The 15,140-nt window shown below is 30.4% G+C and overlaps 1 protein-coding gene across 1 annotated transcript in view; it reads left to right on the top strand.

Annotated features, from left to right (window-relative positions):
- The window catches only part of Cht10 (Chitinase 10), a 130,800-nt gene that overhangs the window by 19,096 nt on the left and 96,564 nt on the right, over positions 1-15,140 (top strand). Inside the window, exons 7-8 of the mRNA XM_075376203.1 lie at positions 7,569-7,766; positions 11,067-11,335. Of these exons, the coding sequence (XP_075232318.1) occupies positions 7,569-7,766; positions 11,067-11,335 (467 nt within the window). The remainder of the gene's footprint in view (positions 1-7,568; positions 7,767-11,066; positions 11,336-15,140) is intronic.

Raw genomic sequence — 15,140 nt, 5'->3', positions numbered from 1 at the left:
GATACTGTAATACTCTACTCACCAAACAATCTCATATAGCACAAATCTTCAACTTCTTACTGCACCACTTCATTACCATATCTATGAATGAGGAAAAATTTCATGGATTTCAACCTAACGCCTACAGGCCAAACCTTAAATTAAAAAATAAGAATAATTTTTTTCCTACAAGAATATCAAAAAATAATATAGTCAAAAATCACACCACATCGCCTTATCCTTCAGGGGAGGTTGGCTATGATTATAGTTTACAATCATCTCTTCAGTTACCTCCCATTTGGGACATCTAGAGAGGCAAGCCAAGACATGATGCTTGGAGGATTGCAACCTAAAGCTGTGTGGGAGAGCACTGAATTTATTACACAGTGTATGGAAAAGACTAAACAACTAATTTGTAGAATAAAACATTCTGCCTATTCACTAAATGTAGTAACCACTATTTCCTAAGAACCATGCACTACACATCTCACTATCAAAGTGTATCATTATTACTGTTATCATAACAGTTTTTTCTCTCATTTCCTAAATTAAAAATTACAAATTTTTCTGTTACCGTTTTGATTGCTGGATCCATTGATAGTGCATTTCCTTATTTCCTCGATGAGCTTGATTCACTTCCTTAACCAATTCTCTATAGTTGTAAATTCGAATACTCTTTGTCATTCAGCTATTCTATGAGGTCATCTAAATTAAAAGTTATATTATTCTTAGTGACAAAACATTTTATATCAACCTAAATCATGCCAGCAGAACGTAAATTCCAGATGATAGGGATAGAAGTTGAAGAAACTATGCTATTAATCCATTTATTTTATACTTTTTTATTTGTTATGAGTTTATACAATTCAGTTTTGTATGGTTTATTAAAGGCCTAAAGGAATATTATTTACAGTAGCCAGTCGATCATGTCTCATCTTCTTGATGAACTAGTACTAGCATCATTTAATTTTAAAATCTGATGATACAGAGTCTATAACATAAACATCCCAAAGTTGTTAATTAGATATTAATTTCTCTTCAATACAATAATAATAAGCAGTTTGCATAATTCATCAGCCATTCTAATCTCTAGAGATTTTTAGCTCAATCTAAAAATAACCAACTTAGTATAATCAAAGCCATTTTCAATACCTACAAGAAAAATAATTGCACATTACAACCTCATAATCGGTGTAGCAAATCGCAGAACAGTCAGAATTGTCAGTCCAGAAATAAAATGTATAGGAAGAATTTATACGTAGTTAACTGATCGACCTTTTTTTTATATTGTTCTAAATCTGAAGATAGGATAATCTCTTTTTGCAGATATCAGATTTTTCCTTCTAAATCCCAATTTTTTTCATTATTTAGGGTAGAGACCATCCCCCCCCCCACACTAACAAAAAATTGCAAACCACTTATTAGAATGAGGTGTTTCATTCACCACCATTAGATGCTAATTCAGTGAGAGTACCCCGGACGGGAGGAAGGAGCTATCTTTCTGACTATGATGGTGAGACTAGAAGTCTGTTTTATACAGTTGTAATACTAAATATAATTATTACAGAATCATTCCAAAATTAAAACTAAAATTCAAAAATTTGCACTGAGATATGAAGTTTTTTGGTTTTATAAAATAATAAATTTAATACAACTAACTCTCTAAATATTTAGAAATATACTTTCAGAAAATCGTTTCTAGAAAAGATAAAAGCAAAAATTAAGAAATTCTTTCCACAGAATAAAAGAAGGATCGTTAATTACTGCAAATAAAAGGGTCTTTTTAAAAAGTATCTGACCTTAATTTTTTTCTGGAAAAATGCCTTTAATTTTCTGCAGCTATGCTTAGCATAGCACTATAGTTATACAATGCAGCACTTGCATGATTTTTCTAGCCTTTTAGGCAAAGCCTCACTACCCAGCAGCTTTTAAGTACAGTTGTGTGAAATACTTCTGTTATATTATTATTTCATTTATCATGGCAAAACATATTTAAAAATGCTAATTCATCTGAGTTTCACTGTGACCTTGGTGAATTCTGAACTGAAACAATAAATATGATTCAGCAAGTACTAGCTGATAACACTATTTGGAGTTACATAAATAAAAGAATAATGTAAAAACCTCAAAAATGGCTGAACTTTGATGAAAAATAATCAGTATTGTGTGAGACAGTTAGCAAACCAAAATACTGATTGTCAGAATTTAAGAATAAAAGATTCTTGTTTTACAATTTAAGAAATTTTCAATGATGTTAGAATTAGCAAACGTTCAGTGCATAATTTTAACAGATAACTTAGAAATGATGAACTGACTACAAAATTTGTACCAAAGCTACTCTAAACCGAACCAAGAAAGCTTTGCTTTGATGTCAAACAGGACATCCTGGATTTTGCCAACAGTTATTTTAACTTCCTTAAGCCAATAATATTTGAAGATGTACGCAGAATAAACAAGAATAAACCAGAAATAAGGCTCAGTCATGACAGCGAAAGCTTAAAATGTTTTGATACTGAGGCCTTGTATCAGAAATTCAACCAGAAGGTTGAATAATTTTTAAATATTATTATCAAGAAGTTACCGATCATCATAGCTGATGCCTTACACTATAAAAGACCAGACCTGTGGAACTTACATGATTGAAAATTCCATCATGACTGTGAACCATATCCCACACAATTAATCAAAATTGTTGACTATACATGCAATTCTTAAGGTTCACACCTTATTTTTAGATTTGACTCCTTGTGATATATTTCCCAAGCTGAAAAAACTGCCTAATTTGTCATGATTTGACATCCAAGAAATCATTATAAAAAACAAGATTACCCTGCGGAATCACATTTCTAAACATCTCTAGAAATGTTTTGAACCATAGTAAAAGCACCAATCTTGGGTTGTTGAAGCACAACACTCTTACTATGAAATATATAAGAGCTAGAATTAAGTATCTATGCAAGATAATTTTGCTTTAATGCCCTGAGGTTGTTTACTTTTTTGAAAAACTGTACATGTATGTGGGTGAATATATATGTATATACAGAGTTATTCAGGAGGAAAGGGAAATCATTTGGGAACTGATTCTAGAGCTTGAAATAAGGAAAAAGATTTATACAAACATATGTTCGAAAACACTTTGTTATCTAATTGTGGCTAGAAAAAATTTTGCTCGGATTTCAGTTCTCCCAATGACATGAGGTCATACTGAAATTTTTAAGGTGATATGTAAGAGGGTAAACTTGATGATCTCTTATGCATTTTGATGTGAAAAATTGAATAAAACAGGTCCCAGAATTGTATTTCTCATAGTTTTCAACATAAAACAGAAACATTCGGTGACAAAAAACATTTATTGTAAATTAATACAGTACAAACCACAATGGTATTTTACTTTAAAAGTGTTTTAATTTTTCAAAGGTTTAAATTTATTCTACTAAAAGCAGCCATAAATAACAAAATGTCTACATCAAATCTACATCAAATGTTTGGAAACTCTACTACTGACATCAATGCACTTTTCAACTCATTTCTTTACAATTTCTTGCCAACTTAATGATATTTTCGCGTTCCTTGACCAAGGCAGCAGTATTGAAAATGCAAGCGATTAATTCATACCTTGTGTTTACTTTATGCTTATGTAACTCACATTTCATCTGACACTATAAATAGGTAACTAAGGGACTAGGTGAGCTAGGTGGCAAATTTACCGGCCCTCTATGTTACTAATTGAAATCTGTTAGCCATAACTCGATAACAAAGTGTTTTCAGACATATGTTTGTATAAATGTTTTTTTCTTATTTCAAGCTCTAGAATCAGTTCCCAAATTATTTCCCTTTCCTCCTGAATCACTCTGTATATAAAATTTACTATCATAGAATGACAATATTTACAATTAATCCATATTTTAGCATTAATATTGTTATGTTTATATTTAATTACGTATAAATATTTAATTTGGAAATGATAAGATAATAATCACTCCCTCATTCTCTAAGTTACTTACATTGCAACCAGGTTACGAACCTTATATATTGTAATAATTAAATAGTAAAAAAAAATTAATCAATTTTTTTTTAATTATTGAAATATGTTCTAACAAGTTACAAACAGTGTGTTTTACATGTGTATTAATAAATGTTGCTTTCACATAATTGTAGTAATTTATTATCACAATAAATATTATCTAATAAGTTTAATTATAATATAATCAGATCCATATTAAGAAAGAACCAAAACTGTTTTTATTAAGACATAAAGTCAATGTTATTATTAGTGTTATAATATGTATTGGATATTTCTTCGTCTAAATGATTTAATAATAGAAAAAACATGTTAATTAGGTCGCTAAGTGTTTTTGCTGTTTTTGTGTTATTTACATTAATTCTTATTTTTAATTATTCTACTCTTCTATTTAAAGTGCTTACTTTTCATCCTTTATGCTCTACCTGTACACAAGGTAAGGTCACAACAGCTTAATAATATTATTATTAATATTACATTGAAGATTTTAGCCGTGTTTGTATTTATTTATATTTATCAAATCTAAAAATAAAATTAATCTCTAAACCCAGTACATTGAAGACAAATAACTGTAATAGTGCTTACCAAGAATCCAGGAGCCCTTTCATGACATCACAGTTTTAGCTAACGACTGGTACGATAATATGAGTGCTTTTTTTTAACATTTCTTAACTCAAGCAAATACCATTTATTAATGCAATGACTCAAAGAGATAAATATCTTACTAGTGTGTTGATTAACTAAAATTATATTTTTTAAAAACAAATATTCAAAATGTTCACTTTTTGTAGCATTGCAAGTCTTCTATCTCTTCTTTATACTTTGAGCAACCCAGTGAAGCACGCCTCTTCTTATTCTTGTTATCGCTTGAGTTATGTCAGATTTTGGTTCCTGAATGGTACATGGTAATTATTTCTTAACATGAATTCCTTTAAGTCGCTCAGAAAAAATAATATGCAGGAGAGAGATCAAGAAATCAATCCAGCCATAAATTCTTTGAGAAAACTATTTACCAAAAAGACCTTTTAAGATCTGTGTTTGTTGTTCTTGAGTTGCACTACATGATCCTCATTTGTTAGAACCATAAAGTCCATGATTTTTATCTAAAAATGTAATAAACTGCTTTAAAATATCTTGGCAAGATCTGTATAGTATGTTTTTAAAAATATAGAGCCACCATTCACCACCTGTACACGGTATACCATACCCTATTTGTCACGCAAATTTTTATGGCTGTAACACAAAAAAAGGATCTGAGTGTAGCTGATTCTAGTCAGAATTTCCTTCTCTGAGAGTAATGATGTTGATTAATCAACCACCCATGCAGTGAACAGAGTGAACGTTTTGCTTGTAGGATTGAATATACCTGCATTTCAGTGGGCTTGGCAAGGTGAAATGCAGCAATTTATGACCGCTAAGTAGGATGTCCTCAGTGGAGAAAGCAGTGGGAAATCACTTCATTTCTCACATTTATTGCAATCCTGGCATGTTGTGCTCATTATTCTTTAGAATGGTTATGTTAATTTTTGGAGTGATTGATCATATGTCGAGTTGCCTGTAACCTCTTTTGTTATGACACCTAACTTATAGAACCACATGCATTTTGAATATAAGCATAAATAAAAGCACACTGTCAGTTGAGTTACGCAACTAGAAATGGGGAAAATGACCACCTGATAATATCTAGATTTCACAATTAATCGGTCTGAATATATAATTATTCATAAATGAGGCTATGAATATTTTTATTATTACTCGTATTTATATATTTTTTTTAATATTTTAGATTTATTTAAACGAGAAGCACTATTACTTTGGGTGGGTTTTTTTAGAAGGACTACTACTTCATGTGAGCCAGTACTTTCAGTGTGGAAATAAAACCTTGCAGCTGTACTAGAAGATCGTAAGACCAGTTCTGGAGTATCATGTGTAGTCTGGAGTCACAGTAGAATATACATTACTTAGAAGATCAAGGCTGTTCAGTAAAGATTTCTTTACAATTTTTGTCTACACAGACTATGTGAGAGACTGCAGTCATGTGAAGATGAATGGATGCACTTGGGTATTGCTTCCCCTGAGAGTAGAGGGCATGAGCAAGAGGCTTTATTTTATCTATAAGGGAATGCACAGTTGACATTTCTCAAACCGGATATAGAGCGTTAATAATGTTGATATGTAATAGAAGGTATTAATATAGTGGTTTAAAGTATTAACATGTTAATAACAGAAGCCACAAATTGTTCATTTATTTAAGTAAGGATAACTTGTCATCAATAGCAAGAGGCATTGTAATATATAAAAATTAATGAAGTAAATGAAACCTGGAAATTGATATTTTTAATGATAAATATGAAGTCTTCAGAAAGAAATTAAAAGGATTATATTTGGCTATAACCAGTAAATCAATGGTTATAATATGTATATATATTGGAGAAGTTCTCACTTTGACACCGGGAGTTGTATTTTAGATTACAGAGTTTAGTTTCTATTTCTTACAATTTATTTATTTTTTATTCCTTTTTCACCCTGTTAGGTAAGTGCAATACACTAAGGATTGCTGATTATTTCTGTTCTGTTGCACTTGTTTCTTTTATTTAGATAGGTCATCTTACATCCCTGTTAGATAAATGACCTTCTTGGAAATTGGGTTGGCTATAAGGGGAGACGTGGAGGCTATTCTAAATAAAATAAAAAAAATACTAAAAAACTGTAAACAACTGGCTTTCAAATTGATGAGACTTGTTCCTCCCAAGGCCTTTTGCAGCTAATTATTTGCTACTTGCTGTTCAAAATGATTTTATGTCTATTTATGAACAAGGAAATGAGAATTATCTTGCACATATTTTATGTATTTTGTCCTTATCCTTATCTAGAAGAATATCTATCTAGATTAATGATTATTTTTAGGAGAAGTTTGAGGTATTGCTTTACTACAATAACTGCTACTTTTTTGTAATAATTCATTAAAAGTCAATGACATTAATTTATTATAAAATCTTGGAAAAAATAATGGTAAATATTTTGGTCTCAAAGTAGTTTATTTAAATTGAAGAAATATAATAAAGAAAATTAATGAAGCAGAAAATAAGAAAAATAAAGGAAGTAAATTTTCATTTTTTGAGAAATAGGGTCATGTACACTCATATTTAAACATATAAAAAAATGTGTCTACAATGAAGGATTTTCAAAGTTAAGGATTCTAAACTATTTATATTCTAAAAACTTCTTCAAGCAACTGCTTTGTGTAAATTTATCTGTTTATTCTCATTCTGAAAGTTAATACACATCCTTAATACACACTACTGATTGTCTTTACTTACTACATAATCAGTTACATATGAAATGGCTTTAAATATCACTGAGATCCTTAAACATCATAACCTGTTAAGTAATGTGTCTTAAGTGATTGAAAAAAATCTACTCCTCCATGTAATTATGACAGTATTATATTTATAAAATGATATTTTAAAAATTAATTTTTGTTAACACTAAGTAGTTTTTACTTCAAATTTATATTTCATCAGATTAAATTTCCTGTTTAATTTTAATTGTTCTTTTATGTTTACAGATGTAAAAGCCAAAGGTAGCGGTCCAAAAGTTGTATGTTACTTTACTAATTGGGCATGGTATAGAAAATCTGAAGGAAAATTTTATCCAGAACATATACCATCTAATTTGTGCACTGATGTCATATATGCTTTTGCTTCTCTGGATCCTAATGATTTAACTATTAAACCGTTTGATACATGGTCTGATATAGACAACAGTAAGTTTAATTAATTATTAACTTATAAGGTGTATGTCAAAAGTTGCTAAAGGAAAGGATCACAAACTGAATAAGATTTTGAATGTTCAATAACTTCAAATAGTCATTAGATAACTGTCAGCCATTTTGTCAACTGATAACTTTCTGATTTTTTTTATAATAATGACTTTCTGACCACAAAATATCCTATCAAATATAAAATCCAGACTGTTGTTCAATTTTTCAGAGCAAAAAATCTTAGTGTTTCGCCAAAAAAGGTGTGTGAAATTTATAAGAGTATAGTAATAAGAAACACACTGAATTTAGGATCATGAGAATATTTATATTGAAGAGAGGAGTGAAAAGCCTGAAATTCTGACTGCTAATCCTCTTCAAATGAAAATCTGTTTCTGAAAAATCATTAATTGTGTCCAAGTTGGACACTGAAGATTTTCACTCGTATAAAAACTAAAGGATACCATCAATGTGTACATTTTGAGATATGGCAAAGAGTTAGACAAATTTTTTTCTTATTTCATGACTGGCGATAAAATGCAGATTTCTTTTATCAGTTGATCAACTGTGAGTTTTATAGGCTTTTCTTAGCTGATTCTGCCTTTAGGCAGGTTCTTACACAGCACATTTGGTAAGTTTTCACTTAACAGTTCCTCCATGCTTCACTATTCTGAGCCTGTCTCTTAGTGTTACCACGTCTTCCTCAGATCTTCATTAAATGTTTCATTTGATAAAGCATTCATCCTGTTTTCTTCTTTCCATCCAACATTCCCTCAATTACAGACTTCAGCAGATATATTTTTTCAGTTTTCAAGCCAATTCATCCCCCTTCTTTCTTTTTACTTCCTTATAAGGAAGTATTGTAATCGTGAAAAATCTCGGTTTTCAGATTTCAACAGAAATATCCATTTTGACTAGTATTGACATGACGTCTGAATGTACGTATGTATGTATATAACATAACTCAAAAACTATTGACATAGAATTTTGTAATTTTGGATTTAGGACTGTTGTAACACCTAGTTGTGCAGTTCCCCTTTTGATTGCAATTGACTAGACCAAAAGTGTCCAAAAAAGCCCAAAATCCAACAAAATTTAGATATTTGACTTTTTCTTAACTGCATAAATAAACTCTCAATGAGAGCTTTTCAGCGATATATCGCAAGTGGTACTTATTTTCATTGGTTCCAGAGTTAGAGCAAAATAAAATTTATGATGAATAATAATTTAAAAAAAAAAAATATATATATATATATATTAAAAAATATCAGAAGTTATTAATGAAATAAATAAAATTTTATGTACTTTTCATTTTAAAAAAATGTGTATATATAATTTAATAGGTGTACAAAGAAGTCATGTGATGTCCACATCAGATTTTTTTTTAGCATTGGCCTTCCTTCCTCTTTTTTCTATTAATTTCAGTTGAAGAACCATTTATGCAATGATATTTACATTCACTGAAAGAATCTGTATTTATACAAACCCTCTCAGAATGGAATATTGTAGAAGCAAAATTTCTTATACACAATATAGCACCAGAATCAACAATTGTCAACAGTCAATTAAAGTCAACAGAAGTACTCTTTTATGAAATGTTTTTAAAACTTAGGTATGCCATTATTTGTATCAAAATACTGTATCAGTGACTGCACTGTTCTGAAGATTCAGGAATTCTTGGAGGATAATTTAATCATTCTATGTACAGCAGAGACTTTGCATGTAGTGACTTCTTTCATCATTTTAAGAGATTGCTTGGTTTTCAAAAGTTCAAGAAGAATAAAGAGTTGAAAACTTAACTGTTAAACTGTGAAATCTTATCAAAAGATTTTTATGCATAAGATATAAAAAAAAACCTTATTTCTAAACATGAAAAGCGGTTAGAATTTTCTGAATGGTATAAATTTTCTAAAATTCAGAAAATTAATGTAACTATAGAAAATAAAAAAGTTATGTTCAAATATCAAACTGGTAAAAATTTTTTTCTTTACATAAATCTTGGTTCATTTCTTTTGGCATACACCTTACATTGTACAAATAATGACTACAGAATGAAGAGAAAGCGTTTCTATTTTTTTTATTGCATAAAGTCCCACATTTTAAGTCTTAAAGAAAGTGGTTAATTGTGTTTACACTTTTTAATTTGATAAGAACATATAGATCTCATTGAGAACATATATAGATCAGACAGTCAGATCTATGTTTTCTATGTCAAAAGACAGATTTAACTTCTGTTTTTTGTTTGTTATTTTACACCATATTTCTGAAGAACCGTAAGCTTTATCAAAATAACATTTATTGAGTTTAACATTTTAACTTAGTTAGACAGACATATTATTGAAAAGTTTGTGAGATATTCTCATTTTCCGAAATTTCCACTCTTTAAGAAAGTGGCCAGTTCACATTGTACCAGTTATTCAACCTTCCACATTATTGTAACTCAGTTTATATTATCACCAAATTGCTTTGACGGTAAGTGGCATTTTAGAACACTGTGATAGCTTGAAAAGGATTGTTTGGGATTTTGTAGTGGTGGCACTGAAAAAAGCCATTTGTGCATTTGATGAGGTAGCCCTGAGAATGTGTGTTATGTCTGGTCACTGGTCTCCGGGCATGTTGCCTCAGCTCGATGAATAGTAGTCAGGGAGTTGCAGCTCTTCCATTGGAATCAGACCGAGCTTCTCCTCAACAGCAGTCTCCATTACAGTGCTGCAGTTATGGCTCTCAGATCCCTGCAGTATTGGGTCAGTGTCAGTCGTCTTCCTCTAGAGTGGTGCTCATCCAGCTCCGCCTACACCGCTATGCTTCCTGGCACTAACTGGCTTCACACCAGGCCAGCCAGGACTGCTGCTCTGGCAAGAATGTCAGTATCCACTGCGAGATCCAATGTTGAGCCGACCAGGGGAAGAGGTTCTTCTTCTTCTTGGTCTTCTCTGATGGTGATTCAAGAGTATTATTGCTCTTACATTGCCATCCTGCTAATTACAAAGTCACCTGCTCGTGGTGGGGAGCCGTGCCACTGTTGTGGGATGTTGCGTGTTCAGCTGGCTTGGTGGGAGGAGCATGTTTCAGGTGCATAAGTGGACTGCAAGTTTCCCGACATCTACCGACTAGCGTCATGCTCGCTGATAATAAATACAGCATGTGTTAACAATATATAATATAATTTTTTTTAAGTACTGTAACAACAGAAACTAGAAATAATGAATTATATTTTCATTTGACAACCAATTACTGTTTCTTTTATTTTTTTAATTTATATTTATTCTTTTTTCTTATTATAGTGCTTGCTTTTAAATATTTTAGATTTTTATGCAAGAGTGATAGCACGTGCATCTGGTGACAGTAATGTATTTTTATCAATTGGTGGTTGGACTGATTCTGCTGGTAGTAAATATTCACAATTAGTCAGTGATTCAGCTAATCGTAATAAATTTATTAGAAGTGCCATTGAATTGCTACGTAAACATTCATTTGATGGCCTTCATATCGACTGGAATTATCCTGTTTGTTGGCAGTCAAATTGTAAAAAGGGGCCGGCTTCAGATAAACCAAATTTTACAAAATTTATTCAGGTAATTGGTTTTGAAAATAAGATTTTTATAAATAAAATTATTATTGCAGTAGAATTTTATCTATATATTATAAAGGTTTTAAAATATTGCGATTTTTTGATTCACTTGAAACAGATAAGAGTTTAGATATTCCGCCACTGGGAATTTCTTCCTCTTATGCCTTTGGTATTATTGACTAGTTTTTACCTGTAATATTGATACTCTTCCTTCCCTTCCAGATCCCCATCACCATCCCCAACATGGGCCCAGACTTGATACCTCTCAGAAAAAACCCCTCAGGGAAAATAGCCAATAAGAACAAACATTGTGATTAACGACACTGGAACAAGTGTCTCATTTCAAGTTCCTCGGCTGCTATAACATATGAATATGATGAAGATATGACCTCAAAATTAAATTAGTTTCATTTCTTCTATGATACTGTCCACCGCACACTTCAAGGAAGACCCTCAAAAAACTCAGCTGAAATTTCACAAAACTGTGGCCATACTGGCTTTCTCAAGTGGCACAGGAAGTTGAACTTTCACTAAAAGAGATCTCTCATGAAGTACAGCATTTGAAATGAGATTCCTGAGAGCTGTTAACAGGTGCTCTTTGCTTGATCGCATAAAGAATGAGGTTATTCAGATTCAATCAAACAGCTTGTATTTAAATACAGAATGGTATGGCAGCAACAAGTAGAGAGAATGAATGAATGACACTTGGCTACCAAGATTAGCTGAAAGATATCTCTCATCTAGTAAACAAAGAATCGGTCAAATTCATGTAAAAGATGAGAAGACGAGTTTCTCATAGAAGTAGTACAATACTTTTTTGTTATAAACAGATTAATAAAAATTAAAAATAATTCAATATTAAAGTAAAACAATAATAAATAAATTAAAGTCTTTATGATCAGAGCTGCATACACCTAAGCTTGTAGGTGAAGAAGATTCACCTCAAAATCAGCAATCAACAATTATGATTAAACAATAATTAGTTATATAAATTATCCAGCCGATTAAACAACATACTAAATTTACCAAACTACTGATCAATTACTAAAGGACTCACCTTTGAGAGTATAACTTAAGCTCAGTAGATGGCTTTCATTAAATAAATATGATGGTGATTGTTTTTAATAGTCACTTTTTTATTGAATTTGTTCTTGTTTAGGGCTGCTTTGGTTCAAATTTAAACATATACAGATGTGAAATAATTTCAGTTTTTTTTTTAAGTAATAAGCTTATAAATTATTTTTTTAAGCAATGTTTTATTTGAAATAGATGTACAGCATCTGGCTCCTAAAACAGTATTCTAAATACTCATAAATCATTACATTGTTTAATATTTGGTATAGATATGATGGTGGTCTTTACACAAAAAAAAAATAAATATATAGTTAAATTAAATTCATTCGATAGAAACCAAAATACTTTTTAAAAATGATCTCATTTAATTTGTTGGTATGGGATTCTGCTTTGAATGATGATTAAAATTTAATTCAGTTATTTTTAATAGTGTACATTTATTTTCACCTGAAGGTAGCTTATCTGTTTGTATGTAGGTATGGATGTATGTAGGTTGTATCTAGGTATGGATAAAATAATTATTTGCATGTGAATAACCGATTCACTGTAATTGTATTACTTTTAGGTGAAAAAGATCCAACATTTTAATGTTACCTTACAACAATGAACAGACATATAGTTTGTATTCATAATTAACTTGTAGTGTACTACTGTGAAGAAATAATAGTAGAAAAGCAAAGTAGAATGGGTTATTGATAGCTCAGTGTTCTTCAGTTCCCCCATTAACTACACAAATTGTAATCCTACCCTTTACCATTGACTGTCTCTAGCCTGTGTCCGCTGCATTCCTTTCTTCTTTGCAGTAACTGTAATAAGAAAACATCAATATAAAGTATCTATTGAATGATACATTCACTATAGTCTTCTAAATCAGTATTTGTTCATGTATGTAATAATTGATTTTTGTTAAATTATTTACGATTTCGTTATACTTGTGTTTATTATGCTCAAATAAAAACCAAAAATAATGCAAATATCCATATGACATGATATACATGAGAAAAGAAAAACTAATGTAATTAATTCTAATTGTGTTGAGTTAATGAAACCTTTGGCTTCACTGGCATTGTAGTACATACAAAAGTGATGAAACAAGTTATTAATACTGAATAGATTTCAAAACTATTTTACACTAGTGAAAGGCTCATCGATATAGTTTGTTTATTTTATTATGCCATGAGCTACATCAAAGTTAATTTTAACTGTAATCTATTAGAACTGCATTGTAAATGTACCTGGTTATCTGTAAGAAGGTGGTTGATGACTTGGTTCATTATTATATAAATTATGATCCCTTGTTTTATTAAAAGATTATGCTCTTATGAGTATTGTTTACTGTTAACTATTTATTAAAAATAATGATTTATTTATTACAATTATTATTTTTACTTTTATTCAAGTGCAGTTTTAGATATTATGTTTTTATTTATTAATATTTTGATAAAACCTCAAAAATCTTAAAATACTGTCCTGGATTGTGAGTCAAAATGATCTCAGTTCACTGCTGGTCATGTAACCAACAGCAATGTCATTAATCTTGCACGGCCTCATTTTTTTTCTTTGTAATAACTTTCATTAAAGGTTTAACAAATTAATTTCAAAGTACAGATTTAAAAATCAAACCTGCAAATATAAAATGAATTTTTGTTTAAATGAAATCTAGGTAAAAATATAAGAAGCATATTTTTCATCTCCAACCGACACAGTTCAGACTATGTAAACCTATTGTTTACTTCTTCCTTGGTTGGGCTTCTTTCATCTGGTTTACACTATAAATCAAATAATAGCAACTGATTCTGTGGCATTCTCAGTAAATGATTTGTCTATCTCTACCTACATCCACTAATCACTACACTAGCAGGCATACATTGCATTTTAACTTGAATGATCTCAGTTTGCTTATGAATCTTTTTCAAAAAATTTTTTTTGTTACTGTGTTTGGTGGTTAAGTTGGTTTTTTTTTCTTGTAATTTAATTAGCACAGTGGTCAATATGTTGATGAATTATTCAATTTTTTATATTTCCCTTCATAATCTGTAAAAATCTCATCTCAGCAGCTTGATTTCAGATTCAGTCTTTCTATTCCTGTTGTGTACTTTACTTGTGAAAGTTAACAGAGGAATAGTCACTGTTTTGTAAAATGTTATTTTATATTCTTTCTGGCTTTCCTTTAAAGTGCCCTTTACCTTAAGGTACCTAAATTACACAATACAAATTCACATACTGTGCTAAAGTCACAAACCTTTGTTGCATATCTTACTTAAATGACAAGTCTGAGGCATCCCAAATACTTAAAATTCTTTATCCAATCAACAGAGTTCACATCGATGACAACTTCAAACTATAAGATCCATTTTCTACAATGACTATTACTTTAAATTTTTCAGCTAAAATCTGCATTAAAAGAAACCAAAAATGAGTTACGAAATTCTGATCAGTACAGATAAGGAAAAAATAATATAATTGTAATTTTAATAACACCATTCATAGCCATCATATGACGCACATCCAACAGGATGTTTGTTATACTGAAAATAAATTGTTATATTAAAAAGGCCTTTCATATAGGTACAGTATTAAATATTACAGTAAACTACTTAATTGCTAATATTAAAAGAAAACTACACAAATAGGTGTATTACACCTTTCTGGAAAAAGGTATATTAAAAATAAAATATATTTTTAGTATGATGCAGATTGCTGGAAGTTCCAGTTGCTGACCTGGAAAATGACAG

Source organism: Lycorma delicatula, chromosome 9, assembly GCF_047948215.1.
Source record: "Lycorma delicatula isolate Av1 chromosome 9, ASM4794821v1, whole genome shotgun sequence".
NCBI classification, from domain to species: domain Eukaryota; kingdom Metazoa; phylum Arthropoda; class Insecta; order Hemiptera; family Fulgoridae; genus Lycorma; species Lycorma delicatula.
Note: the sequence above shows the minus strand (reverse complement) of the source record. Positions and strands in the feature narration are given on the sequence as shown.